Raw genomic sequence first — 18,273 nt, forward strand, 5'->3', positions numbered from 1 at the left:
TGGGCTCTCAAATTTCAGCAGCGCCCTGTATGTCACTGAAATTAGGTGCCCCTGCCACCTTTTGTGCTCCATTCGATAGCATTATTGTGGCGCCCGCTTGCAATGCAGTGTCTAGTACGGCCAAACTGGTTGTGCTACCTTAAACTGCCCCTGTGTTTGCTTTCCATATTCATGAACGATCCATAAAAAGTGGAGTTTGTAAGGATAAACTTTGAAGAATTGGAAGTTTTTACCTGAAGTTCTTATTATGCTGTTGTACTGCTAGTCCAGCAGAGGATGTTGTCTTGTCATTGGACTGTCCTGGAAATAGTTACTGAACAGTAGTCTATAAATTTATTAAATAAATAAATAAACCCACTTTTCAGACAGCTCCACCCACTTCTGGCAGCATAGCCTGTCCTTTGTGGAATCAGTTGATGCGTCAGGGCTACAGCAAATATGGTACAGGCTTCAAGTATGGAATTCCCTGGCAGCTTGCTTGTCCAGAGGAAGCTGTAGAGTTAAAGGGTTTTTAAAATATATATATATTTTTAAAGTTGCTGGAGCTGAACCAGACAGCTAAGAGGAATTTGTTTTATTTTTTACTTAGAAAGACATTAAAGCTTTAAAATGGTCTTGTTTTTAATGTTCTGGATTGTTCAACCCAAATAAGTAACTGGCATGTTTTCCCCAAATGTCAACATCTCTGGTTTCTGTAGGAACTTATGTGTTGTCAACACTTTTTGTTACAAAACATCTGTGTACCAGGAATCCTAAGGCGAAGTTCAAGTGTGATGTCTACTTTTGACTCCAGTGACTGAAAAAGCATTAATTACTGCAGGATTGATAGCCTTGCTGCAGAGAATGGCATCCCTGCTACATGCTGTTGTTAGGTGTGGCACATTATAAGAATTTATTTTTGGATGGTCAAATCAGTTTAGGGAATTGGATTCATCTGTCTTTATTTTACAAGGATTTGCTGAATGAAGACGAGAGAAAAATGTTAGTGTGGAAACTTACTTTTGTGCTAGAGTTGCAGTCATATGTCTCATCTCTTCTTTTTTTAGTGCTCTCTAAGTGCTAGTCCAGGGCCCTGCAGGATTTGACATCTTTCCGCAGGGCCTGCAAGACAGAGCTGTTCCGCCAGGCCTTTGGTCCAGGCCCAGTCTGACCCATTTCTTTCTATGGGACCCTGTATGTAAGTGGCCTCCTTGGCTCTTTCTATCGCCCATATGGGACCAGCCTGGTGTACTTTTAATTGCTTACCCCCCTATGGTTATGATTCATGGATTCCCACTTAATTTTATTTTGATTTTAAATGTGATTCGAATTGTATTTTAAACTAATCATCATCATCTATTGAGCACTTAGATTATTGCAGCAGATGCAGTTGAGAGAGTGTTACTGTGGGGTGGGGGTGGGGTATAGGAGCCTGACATACTGTCTTAAACACATGTGCTCCCCCCACCTGCAACATGATTTTAACATCTCTGTAATACCAGCTGAAACTAAAATAGATTTTATTAATTTAAACTCTCTTTTTTAGTTGCTTGGAACACTTCCATAGTTTCTTCAAAATTAAGACTTCCTTGAAACTCAAATTCTCAGCATGCTGCTAGATGAACATGAATTTGTTCTATAAAATAAAGTTTTAACCTATCAATCTTCATTTCTTTTGGACAAGCCTGGCAATTATTATATATTGAATACCGGATCATGTCATGCTTTTGTGGTGTGATCTAGCAGATAATAAACTCAATCCCAGTGTACTGGTGACCAAAGTTATGATCAGGCATTCATTGATGGCATTGATGTGCATCCAAGGTGTCAGTATCCTTTTGGAGCTCACAAGTTCTGAGTATGAATAAGCAACAGTTAATTTCTTTTTATGAATAAGCACCTGACTGCTTCTGGAGCAGTGCACTCACAGCTCTGATCTTTATTTTTCCATTTTTGACATGTGACACTGGCCGGGGGTGGGTAAAGAATGATTTTTCCACTCATTTTCCCCCAACAGATCCTTAGCCCCCCCCCCCAAGTCTTCCCCAAGGGTCAAGGAACTGTCTTGAATGAAGAGGCTGAGAGCAAAGATAATCTGAAAATAACTGAAGAATCTTCCCTATGTGTAAGAGGTATTGGTGTGGTTGGTGGGGAGGGAACTGCAGGGGAAGAGGGAGGCAAAGTCACATTTGAACCCATCTCCTTGGCTGCTGCATTTCTGGATCCAGGCAAAAGTATTGATATAACAGATGCTTCAGGAAATTCGAAATATCTAAAGGGCTGTCACATGGAAGATGGAGCAAACTTGTTTTCTCCTACCCTGGAAGACAGGACCAAAACCAATGGTTTCAAGTTACAAGAAAGGAGATTCCAACTAAACATCAGGAAGAAATTTCTGGCAGTAAAAGCCTTCAACAGTGGAACAGACTCCCTCAGAAGGTGTTAGACTCTCCTTCCTTGAGTGTTTTTAAGCAGAGTGTGAATGGCCATCTGTCATGGATGCTTTAGTTGAGATTCCTGCATTGCAGGGAGTTGGATTAGATAACCCTTGGGGGTTCCTTCCAATTCTACAATTTTATGCTTCTGTGATTTATGAACAGAAAATTGAAAGAGAACAGACAAACATGTTTCAGTATAAAATTAGTGCATAGTGAATACTGAATATAGGTTCAGTAGTCAATGAAATAATGAATTTCAAAATGTTTGAGTGCCTAGTTGGAGTCAAGGTGATTGTTTAGTGTTACCATGGATAGACATTTTAGTCATCCATGTTTTTAAATCTTGCAATTTGACCTTGATGTGTGCACAAGCAGTTTATTATTACCTTGTGAACCTCCCTGAGATCTTTTTATGAAGAGTGAATTGTTATTGTTGTTGTTGTTGTTACAAAAAGACAGTGAACAATTAAAAATAGAAACAGAAAAATTAAATCCACTAAAAACAGTAGAGAAGATCAGAAGCTCAATGAATGAAAACAAAGTGGGGAACAATAGAAGGACAGGATAGTAGGACAGGTGGTGAGGTGGTGGTGTTTAAGCTGCACGCTAGACTATTTTTGCTACAAATGGAAATACAGTATCAGAAAATAAAAGTATAGACTTACAATACCAATAGGAATAGGAATGGAATTCCACGTATCTGCCAAGCGCAATGAAATAAGTCTATTAATATATATTGGGCTGCATCACAAACTACAAAATTAATGGTAAATGTCTGCATTTCCATAGATGCATGGTGTGAGAATGCTGTGCAACTTTAAAAAAATACTATATGCTATGTCTGTATAGAAAAGGAGCAGTAATTATACATGCATATTTGCTGCTTATGTCATAAGCCAGGTAGGAATTTGGGATCATTTTGTTTTGGCTTGGTGTATGTTTTTATAAGTGGAGGGGGTGGGAAATAATCTTTATACAATGCTTTCTGTCAAGATGATGTAGTCAAACATGTAATATCATTTTGGCAATAGCTTTCGTACATATGCCAAGATGCTGAAATAAAATATTTTTTTACTTCATGTAGTTCTGAGCCATGAGTATTAGGGTCAAATGGAAGCTTGTGTAAAGTTTTGCCAGCATGAGACTCAATTCTGGTATGTATAGTTATTTGGTGCACTTCTCCAAAACTGCTGTGAAAGCTCAGTTGTTGAGTTCATACACTTTGCAGCCAAAATATTGTTCCAAATGTCCTGCTCGGTTTACTTATTTAAATGTTGGTTAATTAGGTAACCCCCTCAAAAATCTATTAAGTAGGAATTGTAGGTAATCAAAAGCTTTCTCCCAATAGATATTTGTGTCACTACTTTTATCTCTTTAAGCATTATAGAGGTGGAAACAGTTACAGATATTGAACTGTGTTTTGTTCCATTACATACTTGGCTGCACCTCATCAAAGAGATGGTTTAGAATGGTGTTATAAAACATTATAAATGACAGTGGTGAAAAGAAAAACACTCTTGTCTACTGAAAACAGAGGCAGTTTATTCAGGCACTAAAGCAGGATATATCCACAGGAGTGCCAGTTGCTATGCCTAATACTGCTGCCAATATGATACTGAATTTGCAAAAGGCCTATACAGTGGTACCTCTGGTTACGTACTTAATTCATTCCGGAGGTCCGTTCTTAACCTGAAGCACAACTTTAGCTAATGGTGCCTCCCGCTGCCGCTGCGCCGCCAGAGCACAATTTCTGTTCTTATCCTGAAGCAAAGTTCTTAACCTGAAGCGTTATTTCTGGGTTAGCAGAGTATGTAACCTGAAGCGTATGTAACCCGAGGTACCACTGTAATCTTATGTTCATCCTTAGAGCAACTATGTAAGATGTCACTATTCCTATTTATAGGTGTGAAAATTGAATTGAAAACTGGTGGCTTACTCAAAGTCAGGCAGCATGTGGTTGTGGGACTTATTTTCATTGGTGAGAACCAAAATATAGCAAAATATATCACTCAAGATTTGGCTAATGGGGAAGGGCCAGATCCTGCCAGTTCATACGAAGGTGGCCTACTCTATGTGACTCACTTGGGCTCCCACCTTCCCAGTGGCAATAGCCTTCATTTGTTCTTCAGCTGGTGCTGCCCTTGACTCAGCAAGCTTAAAATAATAAACAGAGGTTCTCTGCAGAAAGGAGCAGGCAAGGGTTATTATTAGGGGTTGGCAGCCATTTTGGACTAGTGGGCACATTTCAAATTTTCAGAGTGCTAGGAGCGCCAGTCACAAAATTGCTGCCATGGTGGGTATGAGGCATATAACAAAAGGACTACTATGGGGAGGGAGGCATAACACAAAATTAGACAACCACCCCAACAACTTTAGCTGACTCACCAAGATAAGCATATGTCCTACTTGTCCTGATTTTGGAGATCACCAGGGAACTTTCCTCTGTACCTGGAAAAATACATAAGGGAGCCAGACCACTCTCATTTAACAGAAATCGCTTAGAAGGTATCTGCACATTTTACCCCTTTCTTTGTAGGAGACTTAGTTTAAATAAATAAATAAATCAAAATTCAGAGACTGTGGCATATGTCCAGATGCACCACTGGAAGTCCCCACTGGGTTTGGGTTGGCTGCCTCTGGGCTTTATAATTCAGTAAGCCTTTTTGGATTTGGAGCTACTGTAGTACCTATTGGAGAATAGGCAAGGTACGAAATGCAAAGAAGGACTTACTTAATTGCTGCTCTCCAGCAGAGCAGGGCACAATCCTTTGTGCCAGGGCAGTCCAACTTTTCATACCGAGTGGGCCGCAAGTACTTTGACACAGAACCTGTGGGCTGCACACTGCCTTGTTGTGCAGGAGAGGGGGAGGAAGTGAAAGGGCCCTCCATCACTTGTGCTGACTTCCCAAAGCTGACTAAGTGAGGACTGGGCTTTGGGAAGGAGGCTTGAGGCTCTGGCAGGGTCCTAGAGCCCTTCCATCTCCTACCCAAAAGTGGAAAAGCATTAACTAGACTTCGTGAAGGAGTGGGAAGGACTCTAGAACTCTGTCACAGCCCTCACACCTCCTTCCCAAAGCCCAGCACTTCGCTTACTAAGCTTTGGGAAGGCAGCTTTAGGGCCAAACAAGTTGGGAGGGGGGTATTCAAATGCTATCAAGGGCTGCCAAAAAGGCATTGAGGGTCACATGTTGGACCACCCTGTCCTGTACCTTCACACTCTCCAGCTTTCTTGGCCTTCTAGCTTTTCTCCCTGCTTGCTTGCTTGCCTGCCTGCTAAAAGCAGTATCTACTGCCCAGCAGTCTTTCTTCTGATCATCATCTATAAAACTAACAAAACATGTTTTAACCCTCACATCCATTTTGCTTGACTACCCACTGTATTCTTTTCAGACTGCTGCTGTTGATTTGTCATGTGAGCAGACACGTGTGTGTGTGTGTGTGTGTGTGTGTGTGTTTTACTCTTTAGTGCAGTCTGAGGAAGGTATGAAGGCAAGCAGGAATCTAGCAATTGGTAGAGCTCTAGAATAACTTCTTTAAACAACATTCTGCAGGCATTATTCTACTAGTGCACAGCTTTACCTTCTTACGTTTTCCATATATGTCTCTCTCTCTGCCTGCTGGGCCACACTGACTTTTGTTCAGTGCAATTAAGGTCTTTATATGTGCATGTTCTCCTTTATAGGCACATGTGCAAACAGTCTTGTGAAAAAAAATGTGATGAAAATGGAATGAATAGGTAAATTATTGTGGTCTATTGTGTAAATATACTTACCAACATAATGCCTTACCAACTGAGTCTGCAAGTTTGAGCTGGCAGAAGGAAGTAAATATTGAAACAATGGCTTCTGGCATTAGGAGAAATGAAAACTATTTAATGTGAAGAACAGCATATCAAAATTCTTCCACAAGATTGTAATGTGGAATTATTGGTATATCACACTCTTTAAGGTGCTTTTGTTACACTTCACCTCATTTTAATCAATGCAAAATCTCTCCCCCCCAAAAAAGTGTTTATATACCACACACTCACATAAAATAGCAAGGCTGTTTACAACGTAGAACAATACAATAAAACAGTACAAAATATTCAGAAGAATGACTGGTTCATCTAAAAAAGAACTGAATAGGTCTGTCAACATAAAAAAGTCTCCAAGAGACTTGCTATTACCCTAATGTTTGACATACTTTGTGGATAGTCCTTTTGCTTGTGTATTAAAACAGTTTAATACAGGGGATACAGACCTGTGACCCTCCAGATGTTGATGAAGTAAAACTCTAATATTTTCTGACCATTGGCCCGCCTCTCTGGGACTGATGGGAATTGCAATCCAACAATATCTGTAAAGCCACAGGTTCGCCACCCCTCGCTTAATACTTAAAGTCAATGTCTAGAGAGATAAGCTGCAGCATTTGGCATTCAGTTACTAACATAAAAACTGCACATGTTATCAATTGAAGGTATACATGTCAAAGGAAGACAGAAGTTCATAACAGATCAGTACTGGGCAGGAGTCTTTCAATGCTCGTAACCCTCCTCTACATATTAGGCAGTGTATTTTCCAGATTCTCAGTGAAAGCTGTTTTTTGTCCTCTGCAAGTTAGCTTGCAGAGTTATTTTCAGTTATTAAAATGTCATAGGGTTTAGGACAACCTATGTTTCCTGGTACAAAAATATTTACCGGTAACTAATTTACCTGCAACCTGCATAAAATAAGCCAAATCTCTTTGTATAATTGTTTGTTTTCATCTTTTAGAATCATTCATTTTAACAGCAATGTTTTTGTTTCTGGATAGATGATTTTGTTTAAGATTAGTACAATATGTCCTTAGGCTATTTAACTCCATAGACTGGATTGGTATACAGACCTGTACCAGAATGAAACAAATGTATTGCCTTGCAGTAATTATTCTGTGAACTTGTCTGGGAAAACTGTAATAGGCTACCTACTGGTGACAGCATATATGATCATAGTCACCTTTGGGAAAGATCTTAATGGAGCTAATTTAACATCTTAGTAAAAGAGTGAATGGCTCTTACTGAAAAACTAGCACATAAATTAAGGCTGGCAAGATGAATTAAACAAAAACGATACTTTTGCAGCAGAATTTGGAACTTTATTACTTCCACAAACACACCAGAAAACAGAAGACATGCCACTAGGGTATATGTTAATTTCATGATAATTAGTGTGATTTTTGTTGACATTTCATGGGGATTGTCACAGTGTAAGCAAGGGTGTCTCAGAAGTTGAAGGAGTTTCTGTTTATTGTTATTCTGCGATGTTTGTGCATATCACAGGATGTGTTCTTCCAGGTATGCTGCAAGAAAGACAAATTTTTATTTTCAAAAGCAAATTAGCAGATTTACTATACCATTGTTTTTATGCCTAGAAACATATGGGTGGGACCTCTTCACCATAGCAGTACTTTTGGACTGAGATTAGCTGAGGTGCAGAGAACTGATTGTCCAAAGAAATTCAAATGGATGATGGAAGGATTAATGGGACAGGAAAGAGTGTGGCATTGAGTATTTTTGGAGGGGTGGGGAGGAGTTAAAATTGCTTTACTTTTTGGTTGGTAGGGATAACCCTTAATTGCCGTAATAGGCCAGCCTCTACTGACTTTAATCAGGGAGTAGCAGCACAGGGTCCAAATTGGCCTTATCTACATATCCATCATTACAACCACCTGTTTGTTGACTGAAGTGGCCAACTGGACCAGGGTTTCTCTTTAAGTGTTTTTGAGAGGCAGATATCTGGAAGCTGAAGAGGAATGGGTACCAGAAGTGATAATTATAAATAATTTTTTTAAAAAAACAATTATTCCAGCACCGGTCTCCAGCACTCGTGTATATATTTAACATTAGTTTCAGGTACACTGGTTTACCCAAACAAGCCAGGCTGTAAGCTGTTAAATTTTACATTTAGATCACTATTTATGACTCAACACTCCAGTATTCTGGGCATTGGTTTTGACTTGTCTTAGAAAATGATAATGAATTTCTCACAGTATTCCAGCATGATGTTAAATTTGCCAGTCTGTTGAAAAATGTGATGGAGATTGCATAAACAAGTGTGCTCCTTTTTTATTTCTCCAAATCTCACATTACAGTAATTACAGCCAATAATAGTTACACACTGGAAAATGAAAAAGAAGTAAATGTTAACTTAGGCCATTTCTTCATAGCCCAAGAGCAGAATAACATGAAATCAAGCAAATAAATTACTTGTTAATTAGTTGTAGCTCACTAAATGCACAGAGAAAATAGAGTGAAGTACATGTTTTCTTGTTTCTATAAACCAGATTACTAGAACACATAATAATCTGTCTTTAATTATGCATACTCATTGTGCTAAAGAATGCCTTAGGTTGCCTTTGTATAATATACCAATACTACTTTACAAAGCTTGCCATGGTTCAAGTTGCAGAAGGACTTTTAACTGGAAGAAAATGAGAAGGTTATGATAAGCTTCCCATATAAGGCATTTACACACTGGAGATGATTATCTCCACTCATTTTACTTCACTGTTCTTCCATAGATGTTTCATGAGTGAAGACAGTATGACTAATTATACAGGTGAAACTTGAAAAATTAGAATATCCTGGAAAAGTCCATTTATGTAAGCAATTGTTTTCATTAGCTACTGAAGTTTAATATATGAGATAGACTCATGACATGCAAAGCGAGATATGTCAAGCCTTTGTTTGTTACAATTGTGATGATTATGGCGTGCAGCTGATGAAAACCCCAAAGTTGAAATTGTTAATTTGGGGTTCTCATCAGCTATACACCATAATCATCACAATTATAACAAATAAATGCTTTGCATGTCATGAGTCTATCTCATATATTAGTTTCACCTTTTAAGTTGAGTTACAGGTAGGTAGCCGTGTTGGTCTGCTATAGTCAAAACAAAATAAAATAAAAAATTCCTTCCAGTAGCACCTTAGAGACCAACTAAGTTTGTTCTTGGTATGAGCTTTCGTGTGCATGCACACTTCTTCAGATACACTGAAATGGAAGTCACCAGACCCTTAAATATAGTGAAGGAGTGGGAAGGGGTATTACTCAGAAGGGTGGTGGGAATGGGTGATCAGCTGATAGGTGTGGAAAACCTGTTGATGACTGTTGACAACTGCAATTTTTACAGGGTCTGCCTTTCCCTGTAGACCCTGTAAAAATTGCAGTTGTTAACAGCTGAATTACTGAAAGAAATGAACCTTTCCACGATATTCTAATTTTTCGAGTTTCACCTGTAGAAGATGATAAATTGACTGAAAAGAATATTCTAACGATAGATATCTACATGTATTGGCCACATCAGCCATTTTTTTCTCCAGTTGTAAACATAGGATGGAACACTCAGCTATTCCCAAGTGCCAACATTTTGGGGCTAAAAATTATTAGGATGTATTTCTTAAATGCTCCTCAGTTATAGATTATTGGTGTCTGAGGAGACACTTTGAAGTAACTTTGCAGGTTGTTGAATCTGAAGTATGATGATCTTAGCTTTTTGTTTGTTATCAATTCTGAGCTTTTAGTGTTTGTATCTAACATTCTCTTCTGAAACTTCTTGAGCTGGTTCTTAATTTGAGGAGTAGAGAAATAAATGAAAGTAAATGATTGTCATGGTGTCATTTTTTGATACTATTTGCCTGAAACACAAAATTATGCTTTCTGGGTGAAGCTAGCAGATGGAACTTAGCCAGCGAAGGGCCAAACTCAATGAGATAAAAGGATGGTGCCCAGTAGGTGGCTCAACCACAACTATAAAAGAGTATTCAGATAATTTCTCACCTCTCTTCTATTGCTGACTGTTCCGGCCTCATTGGCAGCTGTAGCACACTGACCTCTCTTCTTCCAAAGTAGTTGTGCTAATAATTATCACAGTAGACAAGCTTGAGTGAGTGGAATAGACAAACCCTATCTGGCTAGCTCATTCTTCCTCAACCTCGGCCCTCCAGCTGTTTTTGGCCTACAACTCCCATGATCCCTAGCTAGCAGGACCAGTGGTCAGGGATGCTGGGAATTGTAATCTCAAAACACCTGGAGGGCCGAGGTTGAGAATGCCTGGGCTAGCTAGTCTACTACAGTTCATTCAGATATTTCCCCAAAACCCACTTTTTCTGCAAACCCTTTGGCTTACTGCAAGTGCTATGAGCCATTGAGCCTGGTGAGAAGACCCATCCATTTTGAACTGTATTTAATCCTATAATTGTGGCCTTTTGGATCAGAGTTAGTAATGAAGATTATTTTTTGCAGCAATTTGTTTTTGAAATATTACATACTTTGTTTATTGTGAGCCACTTTGGGCACAGATTTTACTGTGAAAAAGCTACACAATAGCATTCTCCTCATGCAGATCACTTCCCAAATTCTAACTGTACTTAATTTGTCTATCTGGATTTTGGCTTCAGATAAAGCTAGTCTGTTTGTATTGTTTGTAATTCTATATATATCCCATACTGCAGGCATCCTTTACATCTTCAGTATGACGACAGATTATTTCAGTATTGGTAATTTTTTCTTGGCAGTCTCAAATACAAATTATTTTGATATAATTGATAAGAAAACTTTCAGTATCAGTCTGGCATCCGTACAATGTAACTTTATTCCATTCCCTTTCCTCTGTCTCAGATGATATCTGAAACTGAATATTTTTATGCTACAGGGAGTAGTTTATAACCTTTAGGGATAAATCAAATTGACCCATAGGAAAATATATGGCATCTATCTTCTTTACTGGAACGTATAACCCTGTAATGCATTAGGCGGAATATAACTACATTACTAATATGCTGCATGTAGAAGTATACAATAACATGTTATATAATAACTTAAATAATATTTCATTGTCAACAATCTGGCAACTGCTGGCTTTTTAAAATAAATTGTGGAAACAGAAAGCTGTGCTTTTATATTCACAATAGGATAGTTTTTGATATGTACGGGGGGAAAAATCTTTAACAGCCATTGTGTTTGATCAAACCATACCGAACATTTTGAAAAAGCTGATTAATGCATGAGCAGAAAGTTCTGGATTGTTAAGTATATCCAAGTTAGTATATCATTTCACAAGTACTAACTGTTCTCACAATATGGCTTCCATGTATGACCTTAATGTCATTTTATGATGGTTCCTGAAGGCACTTCGAAAACATTAAAAATATTCAAAGAATAATTCTCTTTGCTGCCATACAGTACATTATAAAAATTCAATCACAATCTTGCTCAGCTCACTTATGCACTAAATTTATATACAGAATTTCTGCTTTAGCATGCTTTAATCTAAATGCTTAAAGTAGGTAACACTATACAATAAAATATATTATTATAACATATGTGAAACTGACAAACATATTTCCAGTTACAGGTAGGTAGCTTTGTTGGTCTGCCATAGTCAAAACAAAATAAAAAATAAAACAATTCCTTCCAGTATCACCTTAGAGACCAACTAAGTTTGTTCTTTGTATGAGCTTTTGTGTGCATGCACACTTCTTCAGATACACTGAAACAGAAGTCACCAGACCCTTATATATAAGGGTCTCACTATATATAAGGGTCTGGTGACTTCTGTTTCAGTGTATCTGAAAAAGTGTGCATGCACACGATAGCTCATACCAATAACAAACTTAGTTTGTCTCTAAGGTGCTACTGGAAGGAATTGTTTTATTTTTTATTTTGTTTTGACAAAAATATATAAAGCACAATTATCAATCCTACATTTGTTTTTAGCTAACCACCAAAAGCTGTTTTAAATTCAAAGGCCTTACAATATTTCCAGATGGCTCCTGGGTCTGCACTTTTGGCAAATCTCCAGAAGAAAGAATATCCATGAATGTAGGGTAGCCACCAGGAATACATTGATGCTTGATTTGCTAATTTGGAGATTTGGTCACTAGGATTGGCTGGTTCACAAGCTTTGTTAGTTAAATTGACAACTTTAAATTAAAATCCATCCTTTTCAGGAGATGAGCTAATGTGTTCCATCTTAGCTGAAACATTTATTTACCATGGACAACCCCATTCTAAGATTACTCTGCTGTACCTTTTTAAAAACAAACCTTGTTCCTAGTCCATTGTCAGGGACAGGCTAGGCACTGAGTAGTGGTGGCTGGATACTGGTGAGTGGCCATTGGGAGAAGGTGGGTTGGAATATGTGATCTGGGAGAGCCCGTAACAGCCAGGAGATAAGAGTCAGGAGAAGCTGCAGGACTGGAGAGTGAAGAACAGATTCAGGAGAAGGGAAAGATAGGTCAGGCTGGTGGAGAATTAAGGGCTTGCCTACCTCCTCCTCCTGTCCCCACCTCTCCTGTTCCATTGTCTCAAAAAACAAAACAAAAAACAAAACAAAACCAGAAGAGGGTTGAAGTAGGAGGAGCAGAAACTGGTTACATGCAGTTTACAGCTCGGGTGGAGGGAGATGATACTACTACTACTACTAATATATTATTTATACCCCACCATCTGGCTGGGTTTCCCCAGCCACTCTGGGCGGCTTCCAGCAAAATATTAAAATACATTGGTCTGTTAAACATTAAAAGCTTCCCTAAAAACAGGGTTTCCTTCAGATGTCTTTTAAAAGTCTGGTAATTGTTTTTCTCTTTGACATCTGGTGGGAGGGTGTTCCACAGGGTGGGTGCCACTACCGAGAAGGCCCTCTGCCTGGTTCCCTGTAATTTGGCATCTCACAGCGAGGGAACCTCCAGAAGCCCTTGGCACTGGACCTCAGTTGGACTGGACCTCTCTGTTGCTGCAACTGCCTCATCGGGTGTGCACCTAGGAGTAGCTGGGAGATGTAGGACTGATTGACACACCTTTCCCTAACTTTTGACAACAGTTAATTCCTCACTCTTGACATTCCTTTCCTGAGCTCCTGACATCTATTGAGAACTCTCTCACTACTTTCTATATTCAGTGTCCTTCCGTTCTAGCTCCATGCCACAGCCACTGCTTTTGTGCAACTTACCTTCTCTTATGTTCAACTACCTCACCCTGACTTCTTGCACTTTCAGGATTCTGATGCGGCACTACAAATCTTACACTTTTATTATACAGTAAGCTGAGTCCTATGGGTCTCTTGAGATAGCTTCACTAGAGGAACAAAAACCTTAATGCTTGTCTTTACAAAATATACATAAACATGCACTCATTTTATGAATTGCGGCCAGCTCTTATCTGTTCAGTTAATACACAAGTGAGTGCCTTGAGTAAGGTCAGTTATTGAAACATATTGTGTTGAATATTCCCAACAAACGATAAAAAGATCCTCCTTTAATATTTGAATACGTTTTTCAGTAGCCTTCCACATTCACTGAGAAATTCATTCTTTTACCTAGACAAAGCAGATTGTTTATCACAGTATTTTAATTCTGTATTATTTTAGTTTTGTTATTTGAAATATGGATTATGGAATAATCCAGAGAGATACTTGAAGTTCATTGAACAAGAGAGTCTCCTAAAGGTTTATGGAGGAAATAAGGTTTGACTTATTTTTTTGTAAAGATAAAAATCTCATAAAGCAGTGATTAAAATACCTACTGGCTTAACAAATTAAATGTTACAAATACACTGTACCACCACTTCTTGGGACCTGTTGTGAGAAACCAAATTAGATCTTGTTATGCAAGTGTCATGTTATCTGGATTAGTCTGCACAGATCCTTGTGCTGAATAATCTCTGATTTTGAGTCAAATATGTAATAGAATGGAAAATAGTGTTAGAAAGCTGTTTGGATATGTTAATGGGCTTCTGTGCAAAATAAGCTATTTATATATATTTCGTTAGATGAAATTAGCCTCATTATTGAAATACTGATTGGAATCTGATTAATACAAAAATAGCACTGAATTCCAGTTTCCATTAATTAGCAGCATTTCTGCTACTTGTGTTCTTCGATTTATTCTATTTTGCAGCCTGATACTTTGTAGTCTTGAATACAGAAACTCTAATTTAGATGTTGCAAAGTAAGGTACTATAGTTTTTGTCCTCTTTTGCAGTTACTTTGTGCAAAAGTCTGGCACAAAGTTTGGATTCTAGAGAGCAGACCCTGAGGAACTCAAGATGTGTGTAGCTAGGCAAATAATAATGGAATAGCCAAAAAGCACCACCCTTTCTATTGGTGAGACATTGATTTCTGAAGAGCAACACTACAACTGAAAAATCTTGGTATTAAAATAAATGCCACAGTTTTGGAAGTGTTTGTGTGTATAATTTAGATGAGTTATTTCTGCAGCTGTCAATATTGTAAGAACAAAATATGCCATACTAGAAATGTTTCCAAGTGTTCCGCGTTTGTGAACTGTCAAGTAGATCTGCAATAAAATAAAAAAACCTGTCTATTATAAGTATTTGTATTTATCATAGTTTTACAGATTATAAATTATTATTTTTAAATCAATGTGGTTGGCCTGTGGGTTAAAACTATATTTGTGCTTTCTTTGTTCATAGTTTTGTCAGCCTGGAGGATGGCATCTGTCCAGAGAGAGGAAGCAGCCTACGTTCTTTGTGGTGGTTCTCACAGATATAAACTCTGAACGGCATTATTGCTCTTGCTTGACTTTCTATGAAGCAGAGATCAATCTTCAGGTAAATATCTTATTGAATCATTCACACAGCACATGCACACAAACCTAGGAACTCATTTCTACAAGTTCTTCAATCACATATTCGGCTCTTAATGTACCTCACTCATGCACATTTCATCTACAGCTTCAGTTGTATGGCCTATAATAACTGGTGATTTGAATTAAAACAAATATTTATGCAAACTCAAATATTTTTCAATAATTTTGGTGTACTTAACTGTCTTCTAATTTACATTTGGTTCATTAACCAGTGGAGTGGTTTCTCTTGGGAGGTTGTGAAAGGAGTCCTTGGAGGTTTTTAAGAAGAGGTAGGATGGCCGTCTGTCATGGATGCTTTAGCTAAGATTCCTGCATTGCAGGGGGTTGGACTAGATGACCCTTGGGGTCCCTTCCAATGCTATAATTCTATGTTCAACGTCTTTCCCTTGAGTCTTAGTAGTAGGATTTAAAGGGATGCTTCTTTGTTGCTTCCCCTCCAAAAAAACCTAGTTTCTGTTCAATGTAATTTGTATATTTATAGAAAGCAGTTCAACATGGTATTTTTATTTGCTCTCTTATTTGTGGTTTAACACAGGTTCTTAGTTCTACATTTCAGAATGATTTTAAAAACACATTACTCCCTCTGCTGGATGTCTGTGTATTGGAATAGAATAAAACATAACAATTTTATTTTTATACATGTATTATATAGCATTAACACAATACAGTACATACAATGCAATATAGTACAAACCATTATGGGATGATAGTCTATGCTAATATACTGACATTGATATAGAAATATCAATTGTAAGGGTTTGCGTGTTATTCTTGTACACATATGTGCATAATTACATGTACTTTCTTACTGTTTGCATGTTTGTTTAATCATTTAGATTTAAAGTGCTTAACTCCCACCCCATGTTTAGATCTGTGAGTACATTCCTAAAAATAGAAAAGTTAGGTTAGATTTTGGGTGTAACCTTCTTGGCAGTTCCCCTTTAAAACATGTGTATTACTAATTCCTGGACAGTTTAAAATGCTTGCTGAAATTATTTACCCAAATTGGAAATTTTAAATGATGTCTCTATGACACATTATTTGGAATGCTTTGTAGAGAGAATCTAGGGACCAAGATATTGCAACACTTAATTGTGAAATTTATTATAAAGTGTTTGAAACTGCTTCTTTCCAACTTGTTCTTTGGCTAAGGCTAAGGACCTTCCAGTATTGAACATGATAGTGAGCTTCAACAAGTTAATGGTTGTTGCTAGTTTTGTTAGGAAAAATTATTAAATGGTTTGGAGTAATATTTTAATAGAGATAAGTGTAAGTCTGGTCTGAGTCATTTTCAACTCTGTTCATCCCTAAGTCTGTCCTGTTTCTGCAGGAATATGTGAATTTGAAAAAATTATGCAAGTTCACATTTATCTATGCGTTTTGTCCAAAATATGTATTTTTAAATGCATTTTCTCTCAAAATATGTAATTTCAGATGCATTTTATGGATGTTGAACCAAGAGCTGTATCACTGAAATTAGAAAAATGCAAAATCCCCAAAAATAAACATGGTTATTTTACATTAAATATTTTAATGCAACATTTACAGGCAAATGTCTTCCAAAGATGGTGTATGAATCAAAATATAACACACCCACATTAAACACACTTAATTAAAGCTAACTAAATTAAAAGGAAAATGTCCAGCCAACCCAAAACTAAATAATGACAAAGTACATTGACAACCCCACAGCCTGATTTCAAGCAACAGTCAAGTATTTTTTTTAATAAAAAAACCAGGTGTGTTTTTTAAAAACTTCTTGCAAGTGTGTAGGGATGATGCTTGATGAACCAGCTCTGCATTCCTGAGATGTGGAAGCACAGCTTAATACACCCAGTGCTCAAAGATGGGCATATGAGGAAGGCCTCTATGTGGTTGATCTTGGTGTGCAGGCAGACTGATCTGAGTGAAGATGATGCTTCAGATAGCTATGTTTTGATGCATAATGCAGTTTGTAATAATCTCGTATTAGATAATATCATATTAAAGTAGTCTGTTTCTTTCTTTTTCTCTCTCTAATTATTTTGTTATGTCTTTGTAAACTGTGTTTCTGCTTTAAATTTCCATATATTTTAATTCTCAGTGACAAATTAGTCCGTCCCTCCCACCCGAGGAATGGCAGTTCCAAGTAAGGGCTTTGTACCATGCTATGCACTATTACATGACATTGGGCTTCATTTCAGTTTGGGAAGTTCAAGAATTGTTGCCTGCAGGGGAGAGGTAAAGCCTACATATGTACTTAACCACATAATCTAAAGAGAAAATTAAAATGAAGCACAAACTCTGATAGATTGCAGTGAGATTTACAGAGCAATCCTTTGCATGTTCACAGAAAGTTGGCCAACTCTTATTTAGTGGTATTTTCACAATCCCAGGTAAGCATACACAGGATTATACACTCAAAAGTATAAATGGTTTGGAGACCAATCTTGTACAGTACTTAACTACCCAGAAGCTCCCAGAGCATGGTCTGAAGACACAAGAAACCACCACCTCCCCGAAGCTAAGCATGTTTGAATCTGAATAGGAATCATATTCATAAAGTGAGCCCCAATGAACTCAGTGAGACTTACATCTGTGTAACTATGAATAGAATTTCAGTATTATCTTTTTATAACACCAGGAACAGAATACATGCATCTAAGGTCTCAAAATTAGATCAGTAGTCACCAGAGGAAGGCAAGCAGGAGCTCACAGAAAACAAAGGCCATGTATGCGCTTCTCTTGTAGGTGGCAGATACCAAAATACATATTGGATTTAAAAGTTGACTACTTCTGTAGTATGCTTTGCTGTTAGTGTGCTGCCACAGCTTTCTGCTGCTGTTACTGAGGCTGGAACCTCCTTCTCTGAACAAAATTCTTTCTCCATGAAGAATGAAATTAAAGCTCCTTCCATTCATAGTGTGAAAATATTGGAAACAACCCAATGTGACCAAGCCTTCTAATGTAAGAGATGTGAAGTAGCAAAGTTTTACATTAAAACTGAGGCTGCTTAGTTATGGCAGTAGAAGGCAAAACACATAAGTTGTTGTTCCCACATATTTTGGTCTGTAATAATACACTTCATTGGGAAGTTTGGCTGCTTTCTCTAGTAAAAGACACCTAGAAGAATTCATCGGCTGATTTAAAATGCAAAGCCACTGATGCATCACGTGCTATGCTTTTAAAAGCAATTCAAACAAAAATGCTGTATACACAGTTAAATATTAAATGGGCTGCTTTTGTTTG

The 18,273-nt window shown here is 37.7% G+C and overlaps 1 protein-coding gene across 4 annotated transcripts in view; it reads left to right on the plus strand.

Moving 5' to 3' along the window:
- The window catches only part of SBF2 (SET binding factor 2), a 214,641-nt gene that overhangs the window by 74,733 nt on the left and 121,635 nt on the right, over nt 1–18,273 (plus strand). For all 4 annotated transcript variants that reach the window (XM_033152645.1, XM_033152665.1, XM_033152673.1 and 1 more), the window contains exon 3: nt 14,870–15,007. In XM_033152645.1, the coding sequence (XP_033008536.1) occupies nt 14,870–15,007 (138 nt within the window). The remainder of the gene's footprint in view (nt 1–14,869; nt 15,008–18,273) is intronic.

The sequence above is a fragment of the Lacerta agilis genome, chromosome 1 (genome assembly GCF_009819535.1).
Source record: "Lacerta agilis isolate rLacAgi1 chromosome 1, rLacAgi1.pri, whole genome shotgun sequence".
NCBI classification, from domain to species: Eukaryota; Metazoa; Chordata; class Lepidosauria; order Squamata; family Lacertidae; genus Lacerta; species Lacerta agilis.